This window comes from Pelecanus crispus, chromosome 2 (genome assembly GCF_030463565.1).
Source record: "Pelecanus crispus isolate bPelCri1 chromosome 2, bPelCri1.pri, whole genome shotgun sequence".
Lineage (NCBI taxonomy): Eukaryota > Metazoa > Chordata > Aves > Pelecaniformes > Pelecanidae > Pelecanus > Pelecanus crispus.
Genome location: NC_134644.1, coordinates 28,280,484 through 28,305,515, shown reverse-complemented (window position 1 = coordinate 28,305,515; position 25,032 = coordinate 28,280,484). Strand labels below are relative to the sequence as shown.

Here is a 25,032-nt window from a genome sequence, read left to right as displayed (position 1 = left end):
TCACTGCTCATTAGTGCCCTCTGTTGCATCTGATGATTTGTCTGTCTTCTTCGATTTCCTCTGCAGTTGCTCTTGTTCCTTCTTCCGCAGCTTTTCCCTTTGCTTTTCCATTTTCTCTTGAGCTTTGCGAGCTTTCTCCAAGGAGGCTTTCATTTCCTTTAGCTTTTTTTTAATGATTGCTCTGTCCTGGGAAGATGTCATACCAAGAGCCTGAGGTGGGGAAAACAAGATTAAAAAAGAAAAAGAATTTCATATGGTTTAATCTAGCATAAATTTTTTCATATTCTAGTAATAACTCTTCTTAGGTAGAAGACTATAACAACTAAGCAAATCTGAGACAGACTCAGATACATTACTGATGTGTAGTAATACATTTCTGTACTACTTTCCATGCCTTCCACTTCTAGAATATTAAAGAATTAGATCTCATTGCCATGACCAATGTTGATTTCATTGATCAAATGAGGAAAATAAAGATTAAAGTATTTGCCTGAAGTCATCGAAGTCTACATAGAACAAGACTTCCCAATTCTCTCTGCCATGCCTTTGTCTAAAGTTCACTTGCTCTCTTCTAAAACCCCTACAGTTAATGAAATGCCAGAAAAAAATTCAGAAAGGAAACACCAAACTTGGACTTTCAGATCTGCTGAGCTTCCCACAACTCCTTCCTGTAATTATTTTTGACAAAAGCAGACTCTTATTTTTGCTACAAGAAACAATGCATATTTTATACATCAAAACTGTATTTAGTTCTAACATAGTACAACTGGTATCAGCTTATGACTCCAGTATCCCACTAATCCATTTTTCAGTTGCTACTTCTGATGTATGCCTATTTACTATCTTCTCTGAATCACCCTTTCACAAAACAGAGCTGGATGAGAAATATGTAATGCAAATGCCACTTATACATACTGCTATATGATGTACGTATGCAAATATAGGTAGATTATATACACCCAGAGTTTTCACAAAGCAAATGCCCTCTATGTCTGAAGCTTCTGAATCCAGGTGCATATAGGAGTTTCTTAAAAGTGTTGCTGTGGCTTTATACTCTGTGTTTATTATTCTAGTCTATCACTACTCCACACACAGGGATTCACTGCTTTCTGGCCGAATTCTTACTTCCTTTAAGACTACCTGAAGTAACAACAAATACTACAGTTAGTCTTGAATTCCAGTCAGTCAATTACCTTGAGCTTACTCCCATCCAGCTGAAGGAGATGTTCCCCATTAATGTTTTGGGCACTGAATTCGGAAACATACTGTTCAAGGTTTAGGCTCATTAACCAGTGGGAAACCTGCTGCACGCTCCACTCCTGAACAGCACGACTCTGACACTGACTGTGCTTAGGAGACTGTCCATCGTCAAGGATCTGTGACAAAAACATGCTGCATTATTATTAAAAGGGTAACACGGATGAGTAACAACATTTTTCTGTATAAACTGCCAGCATCAGAGCAGAGGTATCTGTACTATCTTTACACTACAATAATAACAATTTCACACTGCTATATTAAATCTGTATCTAACCAGATATCTAAGAATTGGTACAAGGTACCCACAAAGTCTTCTATCTATAAATAGAAGAAGAAAAAGGAACTGGCAATTCCTTTTAACCCAAACAAATGGCCAGGTGGCACAATTCGAAACAGGTATTGCTCCCATTCCCTCACAAGATTTTTATCCTTCAAATTAGAATGTTTCTAAAGGATGCAATGAATTCTGCATTCCACTTCCCCGGCTCATTCACAGATCTTTATGATGTTTTTTAGCTATAAAACAAGAAACTCGGGGAAAAAAACCCCTCAGAAAAGCACTCTAAAGTTCAAAGTGATGACATCAAACAGCCAGTGAGACTGATGCTATCTATGGAAGACTATGAGATGACACAGAGGAGCAGTAAGGCACACACAGCGATCCCACAGCCCTGGCCCTGCTCTCATCATGTCGTGCTGCGGAGGAAGAAAGCACAAACACAGCACCGGGAGGGGCAGGCGGGGCGTCAGCTGCTGGAGCAGCCCCCTGTCCCTGCTCTGCCACTTTATTCCACCCAAGGATATGCCAGTGGGGCCGGAAACAAAAGCTACTCTGTCCCAGCCGCGGTCAGCAAAGCAGCTGCTACAGGCTGCAGCAGCTGTCTGCTGTTACAGCAGCTTTTACACTGGGTTAGATGATGCTGGGAACTCTCTCAGCTTCTGGCTGTCCAGTTCTCAGGGCTGGGGAAAAGATGGTTTAAGCACTATCTTTTCCTTCTCCTATCGCCAGCAGGAGCTCAGTGCAGCTGGTGGATTTCCTCTGACACCGACCCTCCTCCCCCTTCCAGCATACTGCAAAAACTGGAATTTGCTATGGCCTTGAAAACTCCTAGCAGAAAGGGGAAGGGGAACTCAAGACAAGGCGAGAGGAGCCAGTGACACCTGCGTGTTCTGCTCGAACAAGGGGGTTTGCCACACGACACCGTAAAACAAGAAATGTGAATCTGCAAATGAGACGACACGTTGCCACACGATGGTCACACGATTCACCACAACAGCACACTAGTATCTCACCTCATCATCAATCATATCCAGGCTCTGAGTGAGGGAGCAACAAAGAAATGGGAAAGAAAAGCATTATAGAAACAAAATACAGAACATGTAACAGCGTGTAAAAGTTCAGGCAAGGGCAGCACCAAGATTTGCAAACAGATATGGCTACTTGAAACCAAAGAGATTTCTTTAAAAAAAATTATTTCCAGAAGCAGAGAGGTTATGTTGAAAGCTCAGCACACACATGATTTGGCAGCTAAACCTGAGACTGTGTCAATGAAACCCCCTTGGAGTTCCTGGTCTTGACACCCTAGAACCGGTGGGAACCTTCCTGATAGCTCCAATTGCAAAAGCAAAAGCTCCTTAATTAGAGGAGAACAACCTGCAAGAACTGGGTCCCCTCCCACCCTCTCATTTTTTCCATCTCCTTCAAATAAGCATGTCAGATCTGCCAGGGAAGCCTGAGCGAAGGAGCGCTTGCAGCAATATGACATGAAAGGCTGAAGAGCAACGCTGGCCTAATCCCCTGCCAGGGTGGTTGTGGAGGTTTCCACTGCAGCTCTTGCCGAACACGCCGCCCGATTCGGAGACTGCAATTTGGCACACAGCAGAGGATGGGCAAAACACATTCATTTTTATAGACCTGTTCAGGCTTGGTATTTTAGAAGTGATAAAGAGCTGAACAAGCAAAATGAAAGCATTTTCAAGCGTTTAATTCAATACCACTGGGAACAGGGCATTGTCACAATAAATTACATATTATAAGGGGAATGAAACATGGTAAGAGAATGAAATGTATCATCAAGATAGTATTAATAATAAATAAAGTATAAATGATGACTTTGTTATTTTCAGTAATTCATAGAATATACAGACCTGTCTGCACTCTCCTACGATTCTTACAAATTTTTGCCCTTTATTACCTGCAGTAAGTAACCTCTAAAGAATGGTTGCATTTGTAGACTTGCATTTTGGCAAATGGGGTTGCACAGAACAGTTCTCATTCTTTAAGCCCACGTAAAGCGTGCAGGCAGTAACAGAACAAACCTAACTATCATAAAAAAAAAAAAGACATAGATACTTCAAGTTCCTCCTCTCCAGAAAAAATCCCCTGGCTCAAACCTCACATGAAAAACGTGAAGTTCTTACGGAGTGTTTGTAAAAGAATGAAGGCGCAGGTTTCCTGAGTCCATAGGACATGTTGTCAGCTACTGTCAAATTGTGCAACTTCAGTGACAACTGAGCTAGAAAACTAGTATCTTAAGAAAAGTATTTTCAATGTATTATATTCAGCTCAATTATGTCACCCATTTACAGGGTTAGGTATGCTTTTTCACATTATCATTGTTCAAAAAACCTCTGGTTTGAAGTAACTGAATTAAAATCCACTGTGCAAAGCAAGCACAAGAATGCAAAGTGGATTAACACATATACGTTCTAATCAATATACATACATTCAGGTACAGTAACACACAATTACTGCATGTACAGGTCACTATTATTTTAATGTATCAGGGTAAAAATTAGTCTAGGTGAAGGTACCTTACATTTCAACTATATGTACCAAGCTATACTGTATATTTATTACCTCAAAAATGTCTTAGTTATGTCTAGTTTAGTGTGTATGTATATATATCTCTGTATCTATGGGTCAACATGTACATATTTAGAATGTAGAAAAAATGTATTGAAATGTGTGAGGATATAGCATCTCTTAGGAAACCAGCTGCATTCTACTTTCTTATGATAACACCATAGGACCTTTATCTCAAGTCATTATTATATGAACAAGAAAAATCATAATCTAGGAACCAAGATTACTTTTCTTCTCCCATTCTACTACCTAAAAAATATCCCTTTATTATTTGACTAATTGTCAAGCAAAATGCCTTGGGAGAAAACCAACCATTTCCCACCTTAAACAATTTCATCAGCGTACCTCATCTGACGACAGTGCTAAGGAGTGCGAGAAACCTGGGGTTTTAGGTTCTGCTCCTAAACCGCTCAAATCAGCTGAACTTGTGCTGCTGGGACTGAAGTCATCGTTGAACGTGAAATTCTGTGGAGAAAAAGATGAGTTAGAATGAACAACTGATCTCATACATGCATCTAAAAGGCAAATTTGCTTTCTGTCTTCCAGGCTGGCATAGTTCAGGAGTGATTTCAATTGTTTACCAAACCAGTTACAATACACATGAGGAAGCCTAATTTTTAGTATTGTTAATATTTATAGAATACACAGTATTTTTACCGCTATGTACTTCAGGAGACACCTTTGCCTCAATGAATAGAAAAGGTATCTGAAAGCCGTTTTCAGAGTCCCTCTTAAGATGCTGGCTCTCATCCTGGAGCTAAATTACTGCTTCTGCAGGTGAATCACTAGCATTTTACTGTCCTCCAAATATTTAGGACAAGCGTAGCACAGGCAGCAGCACAAAGAATAGGACAGAGGATTAATTAGCAGAGAGAAGTGAAAACTGCTATTGAAAGAGCAAGGAGAACAACTGCTATTGAAAGAGCAAGGAGAATATCCTTTGAATCCATTTCTGGGTCCCAAATAATCTCCTAGAAAAGTGAAAGGATCCTCCCTCTTTGCCTATACCTTTAAAAAAAACTGAAATTGAAAGTAAAAGAGATCTTTGGATATTGAATGTTATTTACTGAGCTAATAGCCATAAAGCAAACCCTGTTTTTTCTTAACAATGCAATGACAGACATCACACCTTACAGCAAAGAATAGCCAAAGCGTGCACATATTTTCCAGGAATACAGTAAAATCACCATCAGAAGACGACAAAAATTAACAAGTACGTCACATTAGAGTGAGAACCATAAAAAACCAGAATCTATAAAAAATTAAGGACACCGTGATATTCCATTTAACCTGAATATACAGTTGATGATATGGAGATCTCTAATCTCTACTCTACTCTAACATCTATATGAATATCAACTTCAATTCACCTTTGACATTCAATTTAAAAGAATGGATCCAAACATCAAAACCAAAAACAACACTAAAAAAGTTATCTTTTTTTTCCCCTCCCCAAGATATTATACCTATCTTTCCTGAAAACAAGAAGTCTTCCAAAAATATCCAGTGTTGGTCCTCTTAGTTTTGCTCGAAATCCAACTAAATATTGGTATCACGCTGTGCTTTAAAAAACTGAATAGCAGTGTAGGAATTGTTAATTTAAGAGCTTGCAAACTTTACAGAGAACATCAAAATGTTTTTGTAATCAGTTTTCTCACACCTGCGCTTAGAATTCCTGTTCTGCTTTTCCCAGCTCTTTATAGAGGAGAAGAAAATCCAAGCAGCTTCCTTAATATGGAAACTTTTAGCCCCCACAGTGTTCTTAGGCCAGGAGTTCAACAGCTTTACCACCTGTTGTGTGAAAAACATCTTTTTCTTTTTTAAGTACTCTGATTTTTCTTTCACCTCTATTTTGCAAAAGCTTCAGCCTTACAATGTATTTAAGTCTTTAAAATTCAATTTTCTATAGAAAAAACACAAGATAGCCAAGGCCTGCTAATAATTATGATAGCAGGACAACCCCCCCAACCCCCTGCCACCCACACCTCAACCTAATATTAACTGTAAAAGGGGGTGCTTTTTTCCCCATTTGAAAATTATTTTTAATACAACGTTTGTTTAAAGGCACAAATAGGATTTACATGTCTAATCCTCATCTTTCTTTTTGAAAAGAAACCAGGTAATTGATTAGTTTCTCTTTAATCTTCAGAGATCTCATCTATGCTCTTCTCCACCAATCTGATTTGGACTGGTCAGCCTTGTGTTGCTCTCCCTAGCAGGTAACACAAGCACAGCTATGACCTTGCATAGCTTGGTGCACAGCAGAAGTAAGGTATCACCAGCTTTTGGCACAGAAGGAGTAAGAAAAGCCTGTGGAAACTGCTATTATGTACATGGATGTGCTTGCAGAAGACAGAGAAATTAGATTTCTGATTCATATTCCTGTACATCAAGTTGACAACCATACCTGTTTCTTTTTACCAGACCAGTAATTTGACCAAAAAGTCAAATGCTACAAGTTATAAGAAGATACAGGCAGAGAAATATTTTCCAGAAGTGAAAATAAACATGAAACAGCTAAGTATATTACTGTAACTAAGGGTTATTTAAGGAGTTATCATGCTGAAACATTCATGCACATAGGAAGGAATCACACAGATGTATTAAATTGCAATAGTTCATATTTACAGTTCAAGCATCTTCATATAGAGAATTAAATCCAACATCCAGCATGCATGACAAACAGATTTCATTATTGGGGGGGAAAAAGGCAAATGACTGACAGCATACAGCATTTCTTCACTTGCAAACACCTCATTTGAACATGGGTAGGTATTCCCACAATCAGTCCTGAAGAATGCAGAAAATATCTATAACTGAATACACAAATCTAGCATTTGTTCAGTGGATCCAAATGCTAATTTCCACTGGCACCACTTGCTTTTGTTACGGTACAGCACACCACAGTTAGTTTACTGAATTAATGTACATTAACACAGAGTAAAAAGGTAGAATGTGGAATGGTACAATGACAGAGATGTTCTGTTCAGATGAGCTTTTACCGTACAATGAACACCATGCACTATTAATTGTAGTAGTCACATATTGGCCTGTTCTTTTCCAGAAACATGAAGCCAATTATGCCACTCAACACAGTGGGAATAAGGTAGTTTTTATCTTCTACCTTTGACCCTTTTTTAGCTGGACTTATATTTTCAGAGGAAGGTTCAGTGGAGCTGGTAGGCGATGGCAGGTTGCTAGAAGAATTGGATCCTTTGCCACTCTCTCCATACCATGTGAATGGTACACAGTGTGGGAGAGAGGAGGATCGCTCTGCTAAAGATTTAGTGTTTGCTGATTTCTGCAGCATCTCTCTGGCGGTCCTGTTTAAGAGAAAGGAGCAGGAATATGTGTTAGATTATAAAAGAAGAGAAAACAAAATGCTACAGAGGCGGTTAATTGTAAAAAAAAGTGACATTCCCTGTAACTGTGACTAAAGAACTGAGTGGCACGCAGCTGGTAGGGGCATGCCTGAATCTCTTTTTCAGCAAAAGAAGAAAAAAGTGGGTTCTTTTGATTCTTTTTCTAACTCAAGCTCTCTTGGACAACATACACCCAGCAAGCGGAGACAGACGCCAGCTGAAAATGCCTGTGCTCCTGCCATTCGGATGTAAAGCAGCAGCAGTCAAGAAGCCACGTTGTGTTAGTACATTTCCGAGCCCCAGCAGTATCTCAGCATGATTAAATAGATTAGACTCAGCACTGACCCAGGCAGGCTCTGGTTCCCAGAGAAGGTCTGGCTTAGATTTTGAGCACAGGCAGAATGAATCAGGTGCATCTGTATCCATCTATGGAGATGCACCTTTACTACAACAGCTAAATACTGATAGAGTATTATTATCTTGATTTTAATGTTATTAAATATGAAAAATATCAGTATGGAAAAATGAAAGAAACACCTATGTGATATTATCAGCTTCTCTATTTGTAGTAACAGAGATTGCAGTGGATAATGCGATCAAGGCAAAGGTAACAATTATAAAATAAAATGCCTAAATTATTCACTAAATATATAATGTCAACAGCACAGTATGTAAATTAAAAATAACTATGCAAAGTGTCTGCCTTAAAGAACTTATGCATATGTGATATTCTCATATTATTTATATCAACGTATATCTTACTGTTTCAGAGCATTAAAATTCTACTGTTCTTAGCAGTCACCAGTAAATTGCTCATATATAAATGTCCCCTCAACTTCTACCTTCTGGACAGCTTCTAAATCATTATTAATATAATCACTAGAGCTTTGTATATTGTGAAGCCTCTTTTCTGTATGGATGAAACCAAGGTTGTGAATGGGCCCCCACCCATGGAAGCAGAAGAAGAATCCTCCCTCCCTTCAGCTACATAAAGAAAGGTAGATGTATCTGACCCAGTCCTGTACTCCTCCCTCATCCTCTAATCTTGCTTGAAAGTAGAAAGAAAAAACAAATTATGTTGCCTGAATCACCTAGCTTCAGGCAGGGGAATATATGCTTCTTAGTTAAATGGGGAATTTTTTTATATATGTAACATTAGTGGTAGTCTTAGGAAATAATTCAGGATTCTATTTACACATCCTGTGTGCTATTTTTTGGCAATGGCAAAATATTGCATGCAACATCTGACAGCGTGATTAATTCTACATCAATCAGTTGCTGTAATGGACATAATTATAACAGGATGCTGTCTTTTGATCATCATCTTCCTTCTTTCAAAGAGCTTATACAGCTTTGGACTGTAGAGAAAACATCCTCACATTTCTTCTGAGGCAAATTCTTTGGAGTTAGTAACAAAGGAAGTGACAACGGGTGTTTAAAAAGTTACACTGAAATAATAACATCCCGGTTTACAGTGAGAATTACAAATGCTTATGAATTTTGACTTTGAAAGCAGTATTAAACTTTGCTTTTAGTAACTGTATCTGAACTCAGAAATGCTAACAAACAATAGAAATAACCGATTTATCAAATGATTTATCAAATCAAAACTGATCTCCCTAGGCTGAGACCTGGTTTCTCTAAGGAAGATACCTATGGGATCTCACAAACATCTGTAACATACTGTGTTGGTATAAGAAGCATATCAAGTTCTTACAAAGAAGCACATATTCATTCTCTTCACCCTGTGGCTTAGTATTTAAATGCTACGTGATGTTTAATACCCTGCTAAGGGCACTAGCTGCCTTACAGCTACACAGTGGTGCAGAGAATTTGCTTTAACAAATCTCCCCCTGTCACTTGGGAAATCCAGCGGTGAATGTCACCAACTCCAGACACACCAGTGGAACCAACTGCAACAGGTTTTCTGACACGAGTGCAGAGGCAATGACTGCTGCCTAAGATCGCTGAAGATCCTGCCAGATTATTTGCAGGATACAAATGTATGCTGAGACAGAACATGGCACTTCAGTACAGTGTGCCTGAGGGAGTAAGTCAGAAGTCTAAAGTTTCTTTTGCTTTTCTGATTTTACGGAGCTACACAATATACTTGTCACTGGGCCTCCATATATTAGACCATCAGCAAAACTCCACAAACAGCTACATACTGGTTTTCCACCACAATTATTTTCTGAGTAGCATTCAAAGTTTGCTTTCTTCTAATAGCTCTTTTATCACATGTTTTCTTTTGCATTGTTTTATGTGCAGTGAGTTGCTGTGTCCTTTCTAGACTTCTGGAACGTATTAAGTTTGACTAGCACTCCTGACATTAACTTGTCTTTCACACCTGGAACCAAGTATCGCCCCCCTGTAGCTGTGATCTTGTCAGACTCATCAGTAGGTGACGGGAGACCTTCAGCAAAAATCTACACTAGCTTTTGCAGAGAAGGTTGCTTCCTGCCATTTTGAACATTCATTTATTTATTCAGAGTCCAGATGCTGGTGATGTGGTCTCATCAGCTCTCACAAGGAATTCACAATTCCTTCCCTGAGAGTTGGTGATGTGACAAATGCAGTCAGCATTTTTCCTATCTATTTTCAACGTAAATGTTCATCTTCAGAAACAAACCCTTCTGAAAGCATTCCTGAAGTGGGTGCTGTGAAGATGCAGTGGACAGCTGCTGCCCATCCTCGCTCTGGGGGCTTTTTAAAAAAAAAAAAATGTGGAATTGTCTGAAGATTTCTGGTTCATGGGTATTATTAACTGACCATGTGTGCATCTTGTAGGCCAGCTCTTACAACCTATTTCTGCAAATCCCATTAGTGGACGCGACAGTAGTAGTGATGTCATGATATTATAAGCCTCCAGTATTTTTAGATTATATGTTGGTCTTTCATTAGTTAAGAAATCTAGGTTTGTAAGCTCAGAAGGTTATCTCAAAGCTTAATACTTATTTAGATGAAGTCAGTGGGACTGTTAATGTTCCCATCTGCTAGGATGATTAGGTTTTTCCAATGGTTCTGGCATATTTCTTGCATCCTCATCTTTTACCCATACCTACTGCCATAGGTCGCCCTAATAGCTTCTTTCTCTTTCCGCTTCTTGCCCTTGTTTGAACTCCTTCTCAAGGGAGCCCTACAAGAATATTAGAAAACATCAGGAAACATCTTTGAAATGTTACTTTCAATCCTTTTAATGAAAAAAAAAAAAAAAGTATTTTAAATAACAAAATGCTTACCCAAGATCTGCAAGTTTTCGCTTTAGTTTTTCTGTATGCCCTATAGTAGGGCTAGTTGTTCTTGCTGCCTGAGCACATGTGGCACCATCTAGGATACATTTGTACATGGAAGAATGTACATTATTATTTTTAATTGCTACTGATAGCTATTCCACTTTCCATCCAGAACAGTTTGTATATCTTTTCATAATTAGATATGCATACATGTACACGTGTGTGAGTACACAATTTAATTAGTTGAATTATTCTCATTTTTAAGAAGATGGTGTGAAGAGGAATAAAAATAAATACTTTCAGAATTTGAAAATACACATGAAGAAATCTTATTTTAATTGAAGAAAACGAAAAGTTAATTTTGGTTGATTTTTAATGAATACGTAGTAAGTCGAACAACACAAAAGATTTATAGGTAAACATTACAGTGAATCCATTTTTAAACTCAGCAGTAGCTGCTTATGTTTCCTTTTACAGAATTCATTTGGCAACGGCAAAATTCAGTATGTTTTACTTCCAAAATGACTCCTGAAATACTTTCTTGAACTTTGGACCCAAGGGTACCTTTTATGATGGACATGCTAGGTAACAGTTATCTGTTTAGCTTGAACATCTTCATTAAAAATAAACATTTAACTTGAAATCTGACCATTCTGAATTAAAAAAAAAGAATTAAAAGTTGTTTAGTTAATAAATTTGCCCTGAGACGTCTACCAATTTTTGATCTCTTCCACAAACACTGTTAAAGCCTAAAGAGGAAACAGCCTGCAGTACCTATAAAGCCAAAACAATGAATCTGAGTCTGCAAAACATCCTGTGAAATCTATATGGAAGCTAAAAGAAAACACACAGCAGTTCAAAAAATTCAGATACAGTTTCTGTGATTCTGAAACATAAAGAGTGTTCCCAAACACTCTAGAGGAAGCAAATGAATGTCCATCATTCCTGCCACTTGCGGTTTGGTGACTTTCACAATGTGACCTCAGATGTACAGTGACTTTTAACTGAAAGCACTGCTGGGTTTGTGGATTTGTCCTACTGTAGCTGACATAAATTAAGCCCTCAGAATTAACCCAAAATACCACAGCACTATCACAGGACAGTCAACGATGTGTACAGAACTTTGTATGTTACTTTGTGGATAATATTCGGCCAAGTTTTCATTCAAGTAAAAAATTCAGTGCGCAACTGGTTCATAAATCCCGGGAAAAGCAGGAAAATAAGCCTTTTGCAATACCCACACTCTAAAAGCCATACTATCTCTACCAACACAAGTCCTTATGTTAAAGAAAAGAAATCAAGAACAACTGACAAGTAACCTCATGCCAAAAAAGCAAACAAAAAAAAGGTATGACAAAAAGAATGACAAAAGCAAAGCAAAGTCTCCTGAGAAGAAATCCACTCCCCAGGGAGGCTGAGGAGAACTTTAGGCAATGCACACTTTCCATCAACCCTACACTGTGCACACTACTCTCCGTCTCCTCTTATGGTTCCTCTTTCACCTTTAATGCATACTTCTCATTTAACCACTGTAAAAATTGCCACTTACAAGAATAAAAGTCATAATGTTTATTTTCACACTAGCTATTCACAGGCAAGTGGGGCTTGGGGGCCAGGGGGCAGTGGGCTTTTTGGGAAACTTAACAAAAGTAAATGAAACTATAAGGTACACTGCTTTTGTGGTGGGCAAATAATGAAAGCATTTAGTAGCTGGAGGTTTTGCTGCTGTAGTAGATGGAATAATCTGGAGAGCTCAGCAGGGACCTGTAACAGCTACCTGGTACGGCAAATTTCTGTTCGGGCTTTTGTACCACTACGCTCCCGCTCACATGCAGCTTGGCCCAGCCAGGGCCCTCCAAATAATGATGACTTGCTGGGGAAACATTCATGCTGGCTACGGGATACAGTGGAAGGTGGATGGGCTAGGTCCCAAAACCAGCTTCAGTGGCAGAGTAGATCTGAATCTACAGGGTCTTGCACACATGGAGGTAGACAGTGCTTGGCACATGGCAGTGGCCACCAACCAGGGTGTCCTGCTTTCGGCTGGGATAGAGTTAATTTTCTTCCTAGTGGCAGGCACAGTGCTGTGTTTTGGATTTAGTAGAAGAATGTTGATAATACACTGATGTTTTTAGTTGTTGCTGAGTACTGCTCATGCTAGTCAAGGACTTTGCAGCTTCCCATGCCCTGCCAGGCGCACAAGAAACTGGGAGGGGGCACAGCCAGAAGAGTTGATCCAAACTGCCCAAAGGGCTATTCCATACCATATAACGTCATGCTCAGTACAGAAACTGGGGGGGGTTGGCCGGGGAGCAGCGATCGCTGCTCGGGAACTGTCTGGGTATCGGTCGGTGGGTGGTGAGCAATTGCATTGTGCATCACTTGCTTTGTATATTATTATTATTATCATTATTATACTGTTACTATTATCATTACTATTTTACTTTATTTCAATTCTTAAACTGTTCTTATCTCAACCCAGGAGTGTTTCTCACTCTTACTCCTCCGATTCTCTCCCCCGTCCCACCGGGGTAGGGGAGTGAGCGAGCGGCTGCGTGGTGCTGAGCTGCTGGCTGGGGCTAAACCACGACACAGGGCTGCAGGTGCCCTGCCTCGGCAGGAGGGGGCTTTGACCACCCTGGTTGGGTGCATCTTCCCTGACTCCTTGTAGTTCTTCAGAGAGGGTGCAGGAGAGCCAGTTGCTCGGAATAAATCACACAGAAGCTGTTTAATCCATCACTTTCAGCCTCAAGGAGCTGGTGTAAGTAATCTGCGGCTGATGGATGTGAAAGGAGACTAGACCTAACTTTCTTCCCCAATCTCACAGACCAGCTGCAGCCAGCCTCACATCGTGGAGCGCTGCCCTGAGGGGTCACCTCAGCCGCCTTGTCAAAGGATGCTGTTGCATCCAACAGGCAGAACTGAGGAAAAGAAATGAATCGTACACATCCACTAAAAAGTTGTTTAAAAGACAAACAAGCAAAATGCCTCATCGCTTTGCAATGAAACTGATCTCATGCCACATCAGCTCTTCCCACAACACTGCAGGATCTCATAAGAAAAAAAAAAAAAAAAGACAAGCGTGAGCTTGCTTACGCTCGCTTTTGCTAATGAGAGATTAATCAATGCACACACACGTGTCCACAGATGTGCTCTCTTTCCATCTCTAAAAAAACCCTACCTGAACACACAGAACAAATATAACGGCCCTTTGTATTTTCTGACCTGTAGGAGTTTGACAGCCAAAGTAACCATCAATTAAAATAGTATCACTACAAGACTTGTTGCCAAACAACTGCTTTAGGGTATTTCTTTTTTGTAGGACTTGTTAAATAAAAAGTTTCCATTTGAAACTAAATTGCTCTGGTTTCATTTTCATGTACTCATCAGTACATGATACACCCAAAAGCACTGGTTGTTTACTTAATGGTCACAGTGGGGAAAGCATGACACCAATATTTAGACAGAGATTATTTTTCAAACCTAAACTGGAAAGAGCAACATGGTGGGTGGAATATAATACCCTATTCCTTACACTACAAGGCTAGTCTCCACTACATTTTTATCAAGATATTTTTCATACATCAGTTGGAAATGCAGGATTTATGACTTCACTGATAAACCAATCATACACTCAAGCTGAAGTACGAGTTTGGAAAGTCACATTCTTATTTTTACTTGCAAAACTCAAATATCGAATTTAACTTTGATTCATTAACAACTATACAATTAGAAACTATACAGTTAGACTAGCAATTTCAGAACCATGTAAAAATGCTGGCATATATTAACCTATCCTAAATTCAACAAAACTTCATTAATCTGTCTTTTAGGAATCTGTGCGAAAGCCCTGTGTGAAGATGAAGAAAAAACAGCTTGTAAATCAGTGGCAAGTCTTTTCAGACACACAGACAAACAAAATTCCTCAACAAATTGTTCTTGTCAGTTAATTTAAGTAAGCCAAAGTCTGTTATGAACCTATCCAGACCTATTCCCTCAGTCCTTGCTTATAAACAATTTTTATCATGTATTTTAGCTTATGTGACAGTTAGAGAATGCAAAGTGCGTCGCTTAAAATGCTGAAGTTGTGTAAAATGCTAATTTTGACTTCACAAGGCATGTGAAAAGGAGGGCTCAGTATTCTGTGCCATACCGTATTGTGAATGCATTTAATAAACTGGTATCCGAGACATGTACCTGAGCTAGGTATGATTGCATCATGTTTTATCCAGTTTACACTTAAAGAGTCTGAATTAAATAAACAATGCAGCCAACCTCCCCAACAAATTCCTTGATATTCTTTTTCTGTAAATGAAGAGTCTCCAGACACTAACCTCTTGTTTAATCTAGACTATGCCGCTTCTCAGCAATTAAAAGCTACAGTGTTATTCTTACTTTACACTCCTTTCCCCACCCTCCAAAAAAATCATCTAGCAGTGCCAAAATCACATAATTTGAGTAAGTACACTGTGTTAAGCATGTTTCTAATACAGAGATGTCCCAAGGTCCAATAATTTTTTTTTTTAAAGCAAAATACAAGATTTTCTTAAAGGCAACTTCCTCCTGGCTTTTTCAGTGAGTTCTAAAAAATAAAAAAGAAAGGAAAGGAAGCCATTCCCAATCTTGTTTTAAACTTTGTCCTTTTCTTATACCATCATACAAGGTCATTTGTAATTTTTTGACTTCCAGGTAGACAAAAGAAGTTATGAGATGATGGTCTTCTAGTTGCTAAGGTCCTACTACACAACAAAAGTTCATAAAGCAGATGTAAGTGAGCAAAATGATGGATCAATTTATTGTAAAAAATAGTAATACCTTTATCCTGTAAAATATTCCTGCCAGCTGGGTGATGCAAAGGAGATGCTTCAGAGCTGTGCCCAGATTTTGAAGGAGAGGAAAGTGGAGTGTCTCCCCGAGCATGTGGGGAAAGGACACCTCCTTTGTGGTGCTGTCCTTCTTCTTGGTTTTCAGTTAGGTTGTCAAGAGAGATTGTTGCACTGCTAGCCACGGGGGAGAGGGAGGAAGCACCAGAATCTGATGCTGGTGAGGATGCTCTCATGCATAAGGGCAGTGGTGATTTTGAAATGTGCATGGGACTACTGTAACTGTTTGACGGCTGTTGGTATAAGAGATTATAAAGCAGGTTATACCATTTAGTAACCAATCAGAGCAAGGTTTACTTTGAACATGCAATTCTTTTATTCATTATTTAGCCTTCTATTTGTATGAAACGCTTCAGCAATTCATGCCATTACCTTTTGACACTGCGCACAGTGTTGTTTATTGGTATTTGCTTTCAGACGAAGTCAGAACAGGACAAAACAAGTTGAATATCATATCAATTGTGTTAACAAATTAACAAATAGTGGAATGCACGATTCAAGTTCCTTTCACCTCCTGCATAAATGAAAGGACCCACTCTGCATTATAAAGCACACAGAAATCAGAAAGCCCAGGATTCCTATTAAAAAACGAAAACACCACAAAACCAAAAAACCAGGTGTGCTGACTCAAAGGAGATGGGACTCGCACATCACTCAAGGACATTCATAGCATCCTGGCCACAGAGGAATAAATACTGCCTGTGCTACAATGAAAGGACAAAGACAGAGGATGAAATGACTTACGGGGGCAATCCAGCACTCCATAGGAAGCCTGAAACAGAGGGTAGAGTCCTTCTCACCTTTCGTTCAAGGCTGTCCTCTCCATCAGTTGAACTGATGCTATCATACAGCCTTGTTCTAGAAGGCCTCTGCCGCTTGTTCTTCACTGAAAGCTGAGCTCGAGTCTTCAGAGCTTTGGAGTCCAGTCTCTCCGTTTCTGGCACTGCTTCATTGAAATCTGTATGGAAACATGATTTGAAGCTATTTAACAAAAGAATCTTTCTACTTTTTCGTAAGACAGGACCTGCAATTGCGAGTACGTACACTTTGCATGTTTTACTTGTACCTGTGTCTTCATAACTGTTTAAGTACACATGCAAAAAACCGGTTATTTGCATAAACCATTAACAAGTTTATCTATACAGATCCAGTAAGTGCATAGCAAAGAGTCAACTGCAAATATTTAAAAATTCAGTGAATGATTCCCACTGCTATGTGAAGGACCACACAAAACCAGCCATACTAGCCCAGAAAGCAGGTCCCCTTAGACTCCCTCAGAGGGACTTGCATGTGCTTGGCCTGTGGAGAGTTCTCCTCCATTAGAGCATAAAGCAAAGAAATCCTCATCTCACTGCTCTTTGACAGTCAGTTCCCAGCATCTGGATGAATATACCAATTTAGACTCAGGGGACCAATTAATTTATCCCCAATCCTGCCCTTTTAAGCCACTTGAGGAGGATGGACTGGACTGCCACCTTTTCCCACAGCTGCTCCACCAAGCATTTCCCTTATAGCTTCACCAGTTTTGCAGGCTGCTTGTTGAATTACAGAAGAAATATTCAGAGCAGTCCTCAGGCTGCTTTACATTTTATCATAACCAGAATAGCTTACAAATTTAAAGAACATGACTTGTTCTCTCCTGTACTGAATGTCCCCCAAAATAAACTTGTACAATATATGCAGGTTATGAGGAAGCAACGTCTGCAGTCAGTAGTGCACAGAGAATGATACAGGTAGTATCCAAATAATCAGATAACCATTTGTGATTGGATTGCTTTACAGGCAGCCTTTCACAGGATTATGATCAAGTGTTAAACTCATTCCTTTGGACCTACAGTAGAACAGGTTGCTTACTCTATCACACTGTCCCTCTCAGGAGGGGACAGCAGAGAGGAATCCAAATCCTCCCCTGGATTCTGAGGTCATCTGTTGTTCAGAGTTCTATGTGACAATACAAATAAGGTGCCCCAAGTGTTCACCCCAATCCTTCTGCAAGTAAAAGCATCTTCTTATTAGCACCTGACAGTCTCATTTGTTACTTCCTCCCTTGTTGCACTGTCCTCAGAACCATTATCTCCTCTTGTAGATTCTTCTTTCTTTTATTCAGGTTCCTTCAAACTCTTAAAATTTAGATAAACTCAGGTAAACTTAAGTAAAACATCTCTGTCAGCACCAGCCATGGTGGTCCCTCATACAAACAGACTGATATGAGTGACCTAACACAAATACAGCCTTGCCTCACTTGCCCTTGGATCACATCAGAAGACATCCTGCCAAGCCCCCTTCCTTAAGCAGGAGTCTAGAGGACGTGATCATTACTGTGAGTATCACCATCTACTGCAGTTGTCTAGTGTCAGCTTTCCAACAGCAACACGTTTTGGCAAATTCATTAGCAAGGTAGTGTTACAGCTTTGCAGGAAGAACCCGCGAGTGCTGAAATAAATTTTCACTGCAACCAGCTGTCAGTGATGTTAATTAAGTTTATCATGACAGTGAAAATGAAATGAAATTAATCCATCCAGAAGGTCCATGAAAGGCACCCTGAATCACAGCTGTTCAAGGCAGGAATGGGAAGGCCATGATCTGTAGAAGAGCAAAGGGACTCTGGTTCTCCCTGATTAAAAAAAGACTACATTGTGCGGAGCAGAACATGGACTATTAGGTCTGTCATTATACTGATCTAACAGCTCAAAAAATCTACGAGACATTTGCAGTAAGGCAGCAGTAATTATCCCAGCAAAACCCAACAGAGCGTCACCAGAAGATCTGGGTGAAAGATGGAAGATGTACTCTGCTCTCCCACTTCTTAACTCTAAAAAATTGCTATATTTTCTGAATATCTGGGGTTTGTGCAGATGTCATCTTTTACCGTATGTAATTTAAAATAACAAAATGGAAAAAAACCCAAATCCCCAGTGCTGCATTATTTTTATATACCACTAGAAAAGAGCTGGACGCTCAGTTTCAGATCTTTCCCCTTCCATCTACTGCCCAAACACCGTTATGTGATACATAAAAACTGGAGAAGTATTTCATATAAAAAATGGAACAATGAAACTATCTTACCTGCCTGGGTTCAAAGTCACCCTATTCTTGAATCTCTTGTGAGCAAAGTACACTAAAGACTTCATACATGGCTTGCCTCTACAAAAAAAGCTAACATAACTGCACTTTTCTTAGCTATCAATCATCCACTCAAATGAAATCTGAGTATTTCAGCAAATTTAACATTTTACAAAGCTGCAGTAAGACAAAACACATTTTAAAAGGTGTTTTCACATTTTATACCAGGGCAGGAATAGATCCTTTATGGTTTTAACTTTTTTTTTTGCAATCCTCATAGTACAAATCAAACCAGAATCCGTTAGATTTATTTACTTGTCTAAGTACTGTATTCATAACACACTAATTAATTAGAAGCTGATTTTATAGACATTTTTGCTTTAAACAAATATAAACGGAGACATCTTAGCGTCACTGAAGCCAAGGAAGAAACTCTGACTAACTTGAGTAAAGCTGAAATTTCTCCCATTGCTTTCCATGGCATCCTGAGAACATGATTTCACCAAGGGTGGAACCCAACTCAGTGACTTACCACCACCACCAAAATGGAGAGCTCTTGCTCTCCCTCCTGCTGTCCCAAACCCTGGCTCTGAGTGATACCCTCCCATCACCCCCCCAGGATTTGGACTGCAGGTTCCTGATTCAAATGACTGACCCAGCAGAAACTATCTAATTTTAGTCTGATACTCCAACATCTTCCCTTCTTAGATCAGTTTTCTGTTGTTTCAGTGCATCAGTGTGTGCACAGAAGTGTGTAAGTGCTGGAACAGGGCAATGGAAGGGGCAGAACCAGGTGGCTAGGCAAAGGCAGGGATGGCATAGAATCTCCCATTTCAACACTAATGATCTGTCAGTTCAGCTCAAACTGTCTCTTGAAATCAGAGCCACATGTTGTGTTAGTATGCCAGTAAATAACTGAGGGGTAAGACTCATTCAAACTCATTTTCATTTTTGCAGATTTATGCCGTCTTAAAGCACCGCAAAGACTTCCAGTACCATGTTTTGTTTTTCTTCTTTGTGTAAGAGTTAAACTCTACATACAGGTGACACTTCAGAATCATTAGCATTGTCTGGCTTGTAATTATGCTTTCACCGTAAGTACTCAATAGGATAACTGCACATTGCCATGACGTGAACTGCTTATATTTGTTCTTTCAGGTGTATGCACTTCCATACATCCCTTCCTTTCACTGCTGAAATTATGCAAACTATTGACATGGCACTGCAAACACAATGGTCATGTTGGCCTTGTTTAAGCAAAATACCACCTGGGCCTGGAGCTTACTGCTCCCTCCACCCCAGAGCCGGGCTGCTCACACGCAATGGCAGCTCTCTGGTGCGCTGCGGGTACCTAAGCGTGGTTCAGCCTGCTGCAAAGAAAGAGCTCATCCAGCATCAGCAAGGGCTCCTTCCTCACCAGAGGCTGCATTTAAGCTGGGCTCTCGCCCTCAGGCCATGCGTCCTGTGGATCTGGACCTGAGCCACATGGATGCACCTCCCAGCTTGCCATCGGACCTGCCCCAGCACCATGAACTTGCCTGCGTTCCCAGCTGACCCCGGTTTCCATCACTGGTCCTGTCAAGCTCGCCACACTTGAGTGCAGCAGGACTGGGCTGCTGTCGGGTAGTCTCTGCCCCGGCCACACGTGCTGTCGCTCTCAGTCCCAGCTCCCTCTTCCGCAGAGAGCTGCCGGCCCTCGCTGCTCCCTGGCACAAACACGCACCCCACGTGTTTGTCTAGGAATCTCCCAACCCACTGGGGAGCCTGATAAATCTCTCACGTAAGAACCGTAACGGGTTTTATTTTGCTCTTGGAGACGATGTAATTAGACTTTCTTTCAGCAGGCGTTAAACCACTTGACTCCAATGGGCTTCCACCTGAATTATTTCAGTACCACTGTGGAGCAGGAAGGAGTTCGCTTGCCCTCCCACTGTTTTTCCATTATACAGGCTGATAGATTTCAAAATCTCCTTCTGTGAACTGATGCATCCCTGGGTATCCCATGGCACCCAGAAACTATAGCCATCAAAGCAGCTTGAATGGGCATTTGCACAGAGATGAGCAAATACTGTCAAAGTCAGCATCAGCACTGAACTGTTGAGATTCAAACCACTGACTCCTTCCAGTAAATCGTTTGATTCTCTGCTGCAGACGCAGCTCATGACCACTAAACCAGAAAGCTACAACGCACTTTATCTATTTTTCTGGACTCTCAGAATAAGTCATAGACTTGTAAAAGAAACACAATCCTCAGGCTTCTGATATTGCCCAGCAAAGCAAAGGAAGAACTCTGTGGGCCATACTGGTTTTGATTTTCCAACTTTTACTGATGTTACTGGCAGCCCCTCAAACTCAGTATGAGGCTATGTTACAGCCTGAGGAGACGTACAGACTGGCATGATGCTGAACACGGCCGGAGCACCTGCAGCGGCAGGGACAGATATGCTCATATGTACGCGACCGTCAAGTCGCATCCATTAGTTCTTCCCAGGTCTATCGCCACACAAGAATGTAACAAACACCTCAGATCACACTGAATCAAAAAACATACTTAGCACACACAATTTTAATTAAAATATATATTTTTACATAATCTGATTTTTTGAGGGAAGACAGACCTGCAAAATTCAGAATAAAAATTATGGGATGTGGCTGCGTACACGCAGTCCCACCCCACAAACCTAAAGCTGAGAGTCAAGAAGCAGCGTGTGTTATATTTGCCAAATAAAATCCGGAAAAGAGACAGGAGCGCTTCCATGAACATCACAGAGACAGTGTGCACCACTGCACCTGGGGGAATTCGCTCACCCTCCAAAGACATGGTGGACATCTCCCCCGCCCTTTATAGCTCCTCTGCAAACATCCACGGGATAATTAGTAACACTAATTATTAGTGATTAGTATTACTAGACAATCGCAAGTCCTTTTCTTAAAATGTTTACACAAGGGTGATATGGAGACATAGAGCAAGTATTACTACATTACTAGCTGAGACAGACTTCAGGAACTTTGATATGGAATTTACTGGCAAAGGTATATGGAAGTCGAAGAGTGCTGCAGCATGTTTAGGGACCTCTTAATTTTAAAAAAGGGCTTTTCTTTTTCTCTTGTTAAAAACACAAATCCAGCCTGGAATCTAAGGTCTAACTATGCTTTTTCTGCTTTCAGAAAATCACTGCTGATTGTCTGTTTTCCTAGCAAATAATTTGTGTTTGTATTCAGGTGGTTAAACTTGGCCATTTAAATTCACAGATCGTCTATTCTAACTCTCAGAAGTACTGAACACTGGTAACATTTCTCCAGGGGAATGTTTTTGCAATGAAAAATGACAGCTCTTGGAAAATGAAAATTTTCACGCAAATACATAAATTGAAAAATATAATTGAAAGCACTGACGTGCAGAGTTTTAATGCTTTACAAAGAATTTTCAAATTTTTAGAAGGAATTTTACAAAGAATTCTTTTTTTACATGTAGAAATTCCTGGATTTCAACTCTTGAGCCATGGATATGTGTTGACATTGTTACAACAGTAAGTGTAAAGGTGATTGTTGTGAGTCAGGTAAAGAAAACACACTTTCCTCTCCTGATGCAAACAACTGAATGGGTTTCTGTTAACAGCGTCACTAAGTATTAACTATTTCATAACGCTTACTCAGTCTCAATGGCAGAAATACAGTCTTGTCATCCTGAGTGCTTTTCTGAACTTCAGAGATTTCAGTATAATAAACACTTGCTAGAAAGAAAGCTTTGTGAAGATCTGTGGAAACCAATTCCACTAGGTCTGCAGATCACCCAAATACCATTTCAGCAGGACTAGCTCATTTTTATACACATACTTTGTTAAAAATGTAATTCATATTGATTGGTTTGTAAAGCAATATTCAGTTTGGGTCCACACATAAAATAACTGCTAAAATATAAATTTTAATGCAACATCTCTGTGCTTGCTAGAAATTAATTTATTTGGTAATGTAATGTATTTTTTTTTTCACCAGAGAAATAAATAATATTATAGTTTACTTAAAATGAAAATCTCTATAGGAACAGAGTCTGGTGCTCCCTTGTCAGAATCCCAACACCTCCGACACCTGGTTTCACAGATGTCACTAAATACACAGTAAGTATTGCTCCTGCACCAGACAATTTTGTTCCAAAGCTTTAAAATTGGCTTTAATTCTGCATATACTTCAACAGGGAGGAGCCACTTGCAATTACAGAACTTTAACTAAAGCTGTGGAAGTTATCTGTATATTTTCATTGGCACAGCCTGAAAAATGGGAATTATCTTTTCTGTGCAAAACAAGTAGAGGTTACAGTCACTGTGCTGACAGCATCTATCCAGATCTCAGTGTTGCCACAAACTGTTTTGTTGCTTTGGTAATGCAGAATAAAGTCTTACAAGTCTTATGTTATAAATCAGGCTGTGCTATAGCTGAATAAGATATTTAATTAATGTGCTAGTAAAGAATTTTTATTTTATTCACAAAAGGCTCCATCCTGAGAAATGGTGAGTGCCACCTACATGGTTCCTTTTGATGTCTGTAACAAGGTGGGATCAGAACCTGCAGAGATCCATTCAAAATGGTAGATTTAACATCGTTTTTCTCATTCTGGTAACTTTGTTCTTGTTTGATATTTGATGGTTGGGTAATTAAGGACAGATTCAGGAACACAGGAGAAAGCAGAGTTCTCTCCTACTTTATTAACATAACAGAAGCATCAAATTAAACCTAAGTGTTGATGGCATCCCACTGAAAGCTTTAAGAAATCAATAATGATCTTTGCTTTATTAGCACTTAGTCATTTCCCTTTCTTTAAGAATATACATCGTACACCTATTCTGGGACTCTATATTGGCATTATTTGGTATAAGCCTGATACAGCTGTCATTAGATACTGAATTTCAGAAAAATAACAATATCTCTGCATTATGAATTGTTTCTTTTAAATCCTGAATGATAACCATGCTATTCACATACATATTAAGAGGAGTTATGTTTTGGTTCAAACAAACCTTGACTTAAGCCATCCAGGCGGGACACTTGCTTAGTATCTAGGTTTTCCACGGGATCTCCTCTAGAAACTTCTCCAAAAGATGTCTGCCTTTCAAAAATGTTGTTGTTATTGTTAACCTGGCTCCCATTTTGCTTCATTAGCCTGAAAACTTCTGCTTCCAAGTCTCGTATCTGAACGAAATACAACACAGTGTTACCTATAACACACACACATCTATAAGACATGTTTTTTTTCCAGAATATCAGACAGAATTGTCTCATTCTTCAAATATGAGAGTAAATAGTACTCACACGAGCTTGTAAGCCTTGAACCTCTGCAAGGTGTGCTTTCTCCAAATCTTCTATTTTCTTTCGTTCAGCTTCCTGGCGTTTGATGAAGTCAAGTTCTCTTAGGGAAAAACAGATGTATTTGCTGTCATCAAAGCAATCAGATTCAAACAGAAAGTGAAATGTTCTGATATATCTTAAGCTATGCATCAGAAAAATCTGTCCTTAACAAGTATTTTATTACTAACCTAGTAAGAAGTATGAAACTGCAATTAGGACAAAACCCTAACCAATTACTTAGTCTAAATGAATATGCTAAGGGAAGATATAAAAATGGTAAAAGGAATTTATCTGGAAAAAAAAATCCCAGTTGTTCTAATTGATACTCAAAACAGTTAAACTAATTTTTTCATACTCTGTATTTACAATGAAAACAACGTTAGCTTAGGTTATGCTGTCTTCTGTTGTAGGAAATGGAGCAAAATCTCTGTTTTATTGGAGTATGACTGCACTCCTTCACAGAAAGGACATGCGTTAAGTTTCCAGGTACAAATCTAATTTTCTAGTAAGCTATAAGGTGATTTTAGGAGCCTGACATAGTTAAAACAACTATATTTTACTAATATTAAGCAGAATACCAACAGAAAGGCTATCCAAGGTCATTCTAGCAACCTTCCCTATTTCTTTTTATTTTGAAAATCTAAGAATTTTGTGACAGAAAGCACACAAGATGCCAGCTAGTTCTGGAATGGTCATGAAATTCCAAGATGGGTAATGATAATTTGACTATCTAAAACCCTTTTTAATGGGACAGGATATTCACTTCTGCACTCCCTGTTGTCACTTGACATTGCTGTATGTTTTTGAGTTTTCTTCTTTAAATGAGGGTATTTCAGCAGAAAATGAAAAAGTTGCTGCAAAAAAAAAGGAAATTTGGGGGAATGGAAGCTGTTATAGAAATGTAAGATGTTATTATTCTTGCTAGCCATCAGGGAGAGGGGACCACATGAAACAGAGGGGGCCAGGTAATCATCAGTTAGCTCAACTCAGCTCAAACATTCTTGGCATCTACGAGAAGAAGA

At 39.5% G+C, this 25,032-nt stretch overlaps 1 protein-coding gene across 4 annotated transcripts in view; it reads right to left on the bottom strand.

The window, feature by feature from the left end:
• PPP1R9A (protein phosphatase 1 regulatory subunit 9A) overlaps positions 1–25,032 on the bottom strand; it is a 144,786-nt gene continuing 119,754 nt past the window's right edge. Inside the window, exons 9-19 of one of the 4 annotated variants that reach the window (XM_075705199.1) lie at positions 23,975–24,071; positions 23,683–23,854; positions 16,405–16,562; positions 15,537–15,837; positions 10,728–10,815; positions 10,547–10,624; positions 7,251–7,449; positions 4,472–4,591; positions 2,554–2,577; positions 1,194–1,376; positions 1–210 (exon numbers count right to left, since the gene is read on the bottom strand). In XM_075705199.1, coding sequence (XP_075561314.1) covers positions 1–210; positions 1,194–1,376; positions 2,554–2,577; positions 4,472–4,591; positions 7,251–7,449; positions 10,547–10,624; positions 10,728–10,815; positions 15,537–15,837; positions 16,405–16,562; positions 23,683–23,854; positions 23,975–24,071 — 1,630 coding nt within the window. The remainder of the gene's footprint in view (positions 211–1,193; positions 1,377–2,553; positions 2,578–4,471; positions 4,592–7,250; positions 7,450–10,546; positions 10,625–10,727; positions 10,816–15,536; positions 15,838–16,404; positions 16,563–23,682; positions 23,855–23,974; positions 24,072–25,032) is intronic. The other 3 variants (XM_075705200.1, XM_075705201.1, XM_075705203.1) reach the window with 3 other exon arrangements.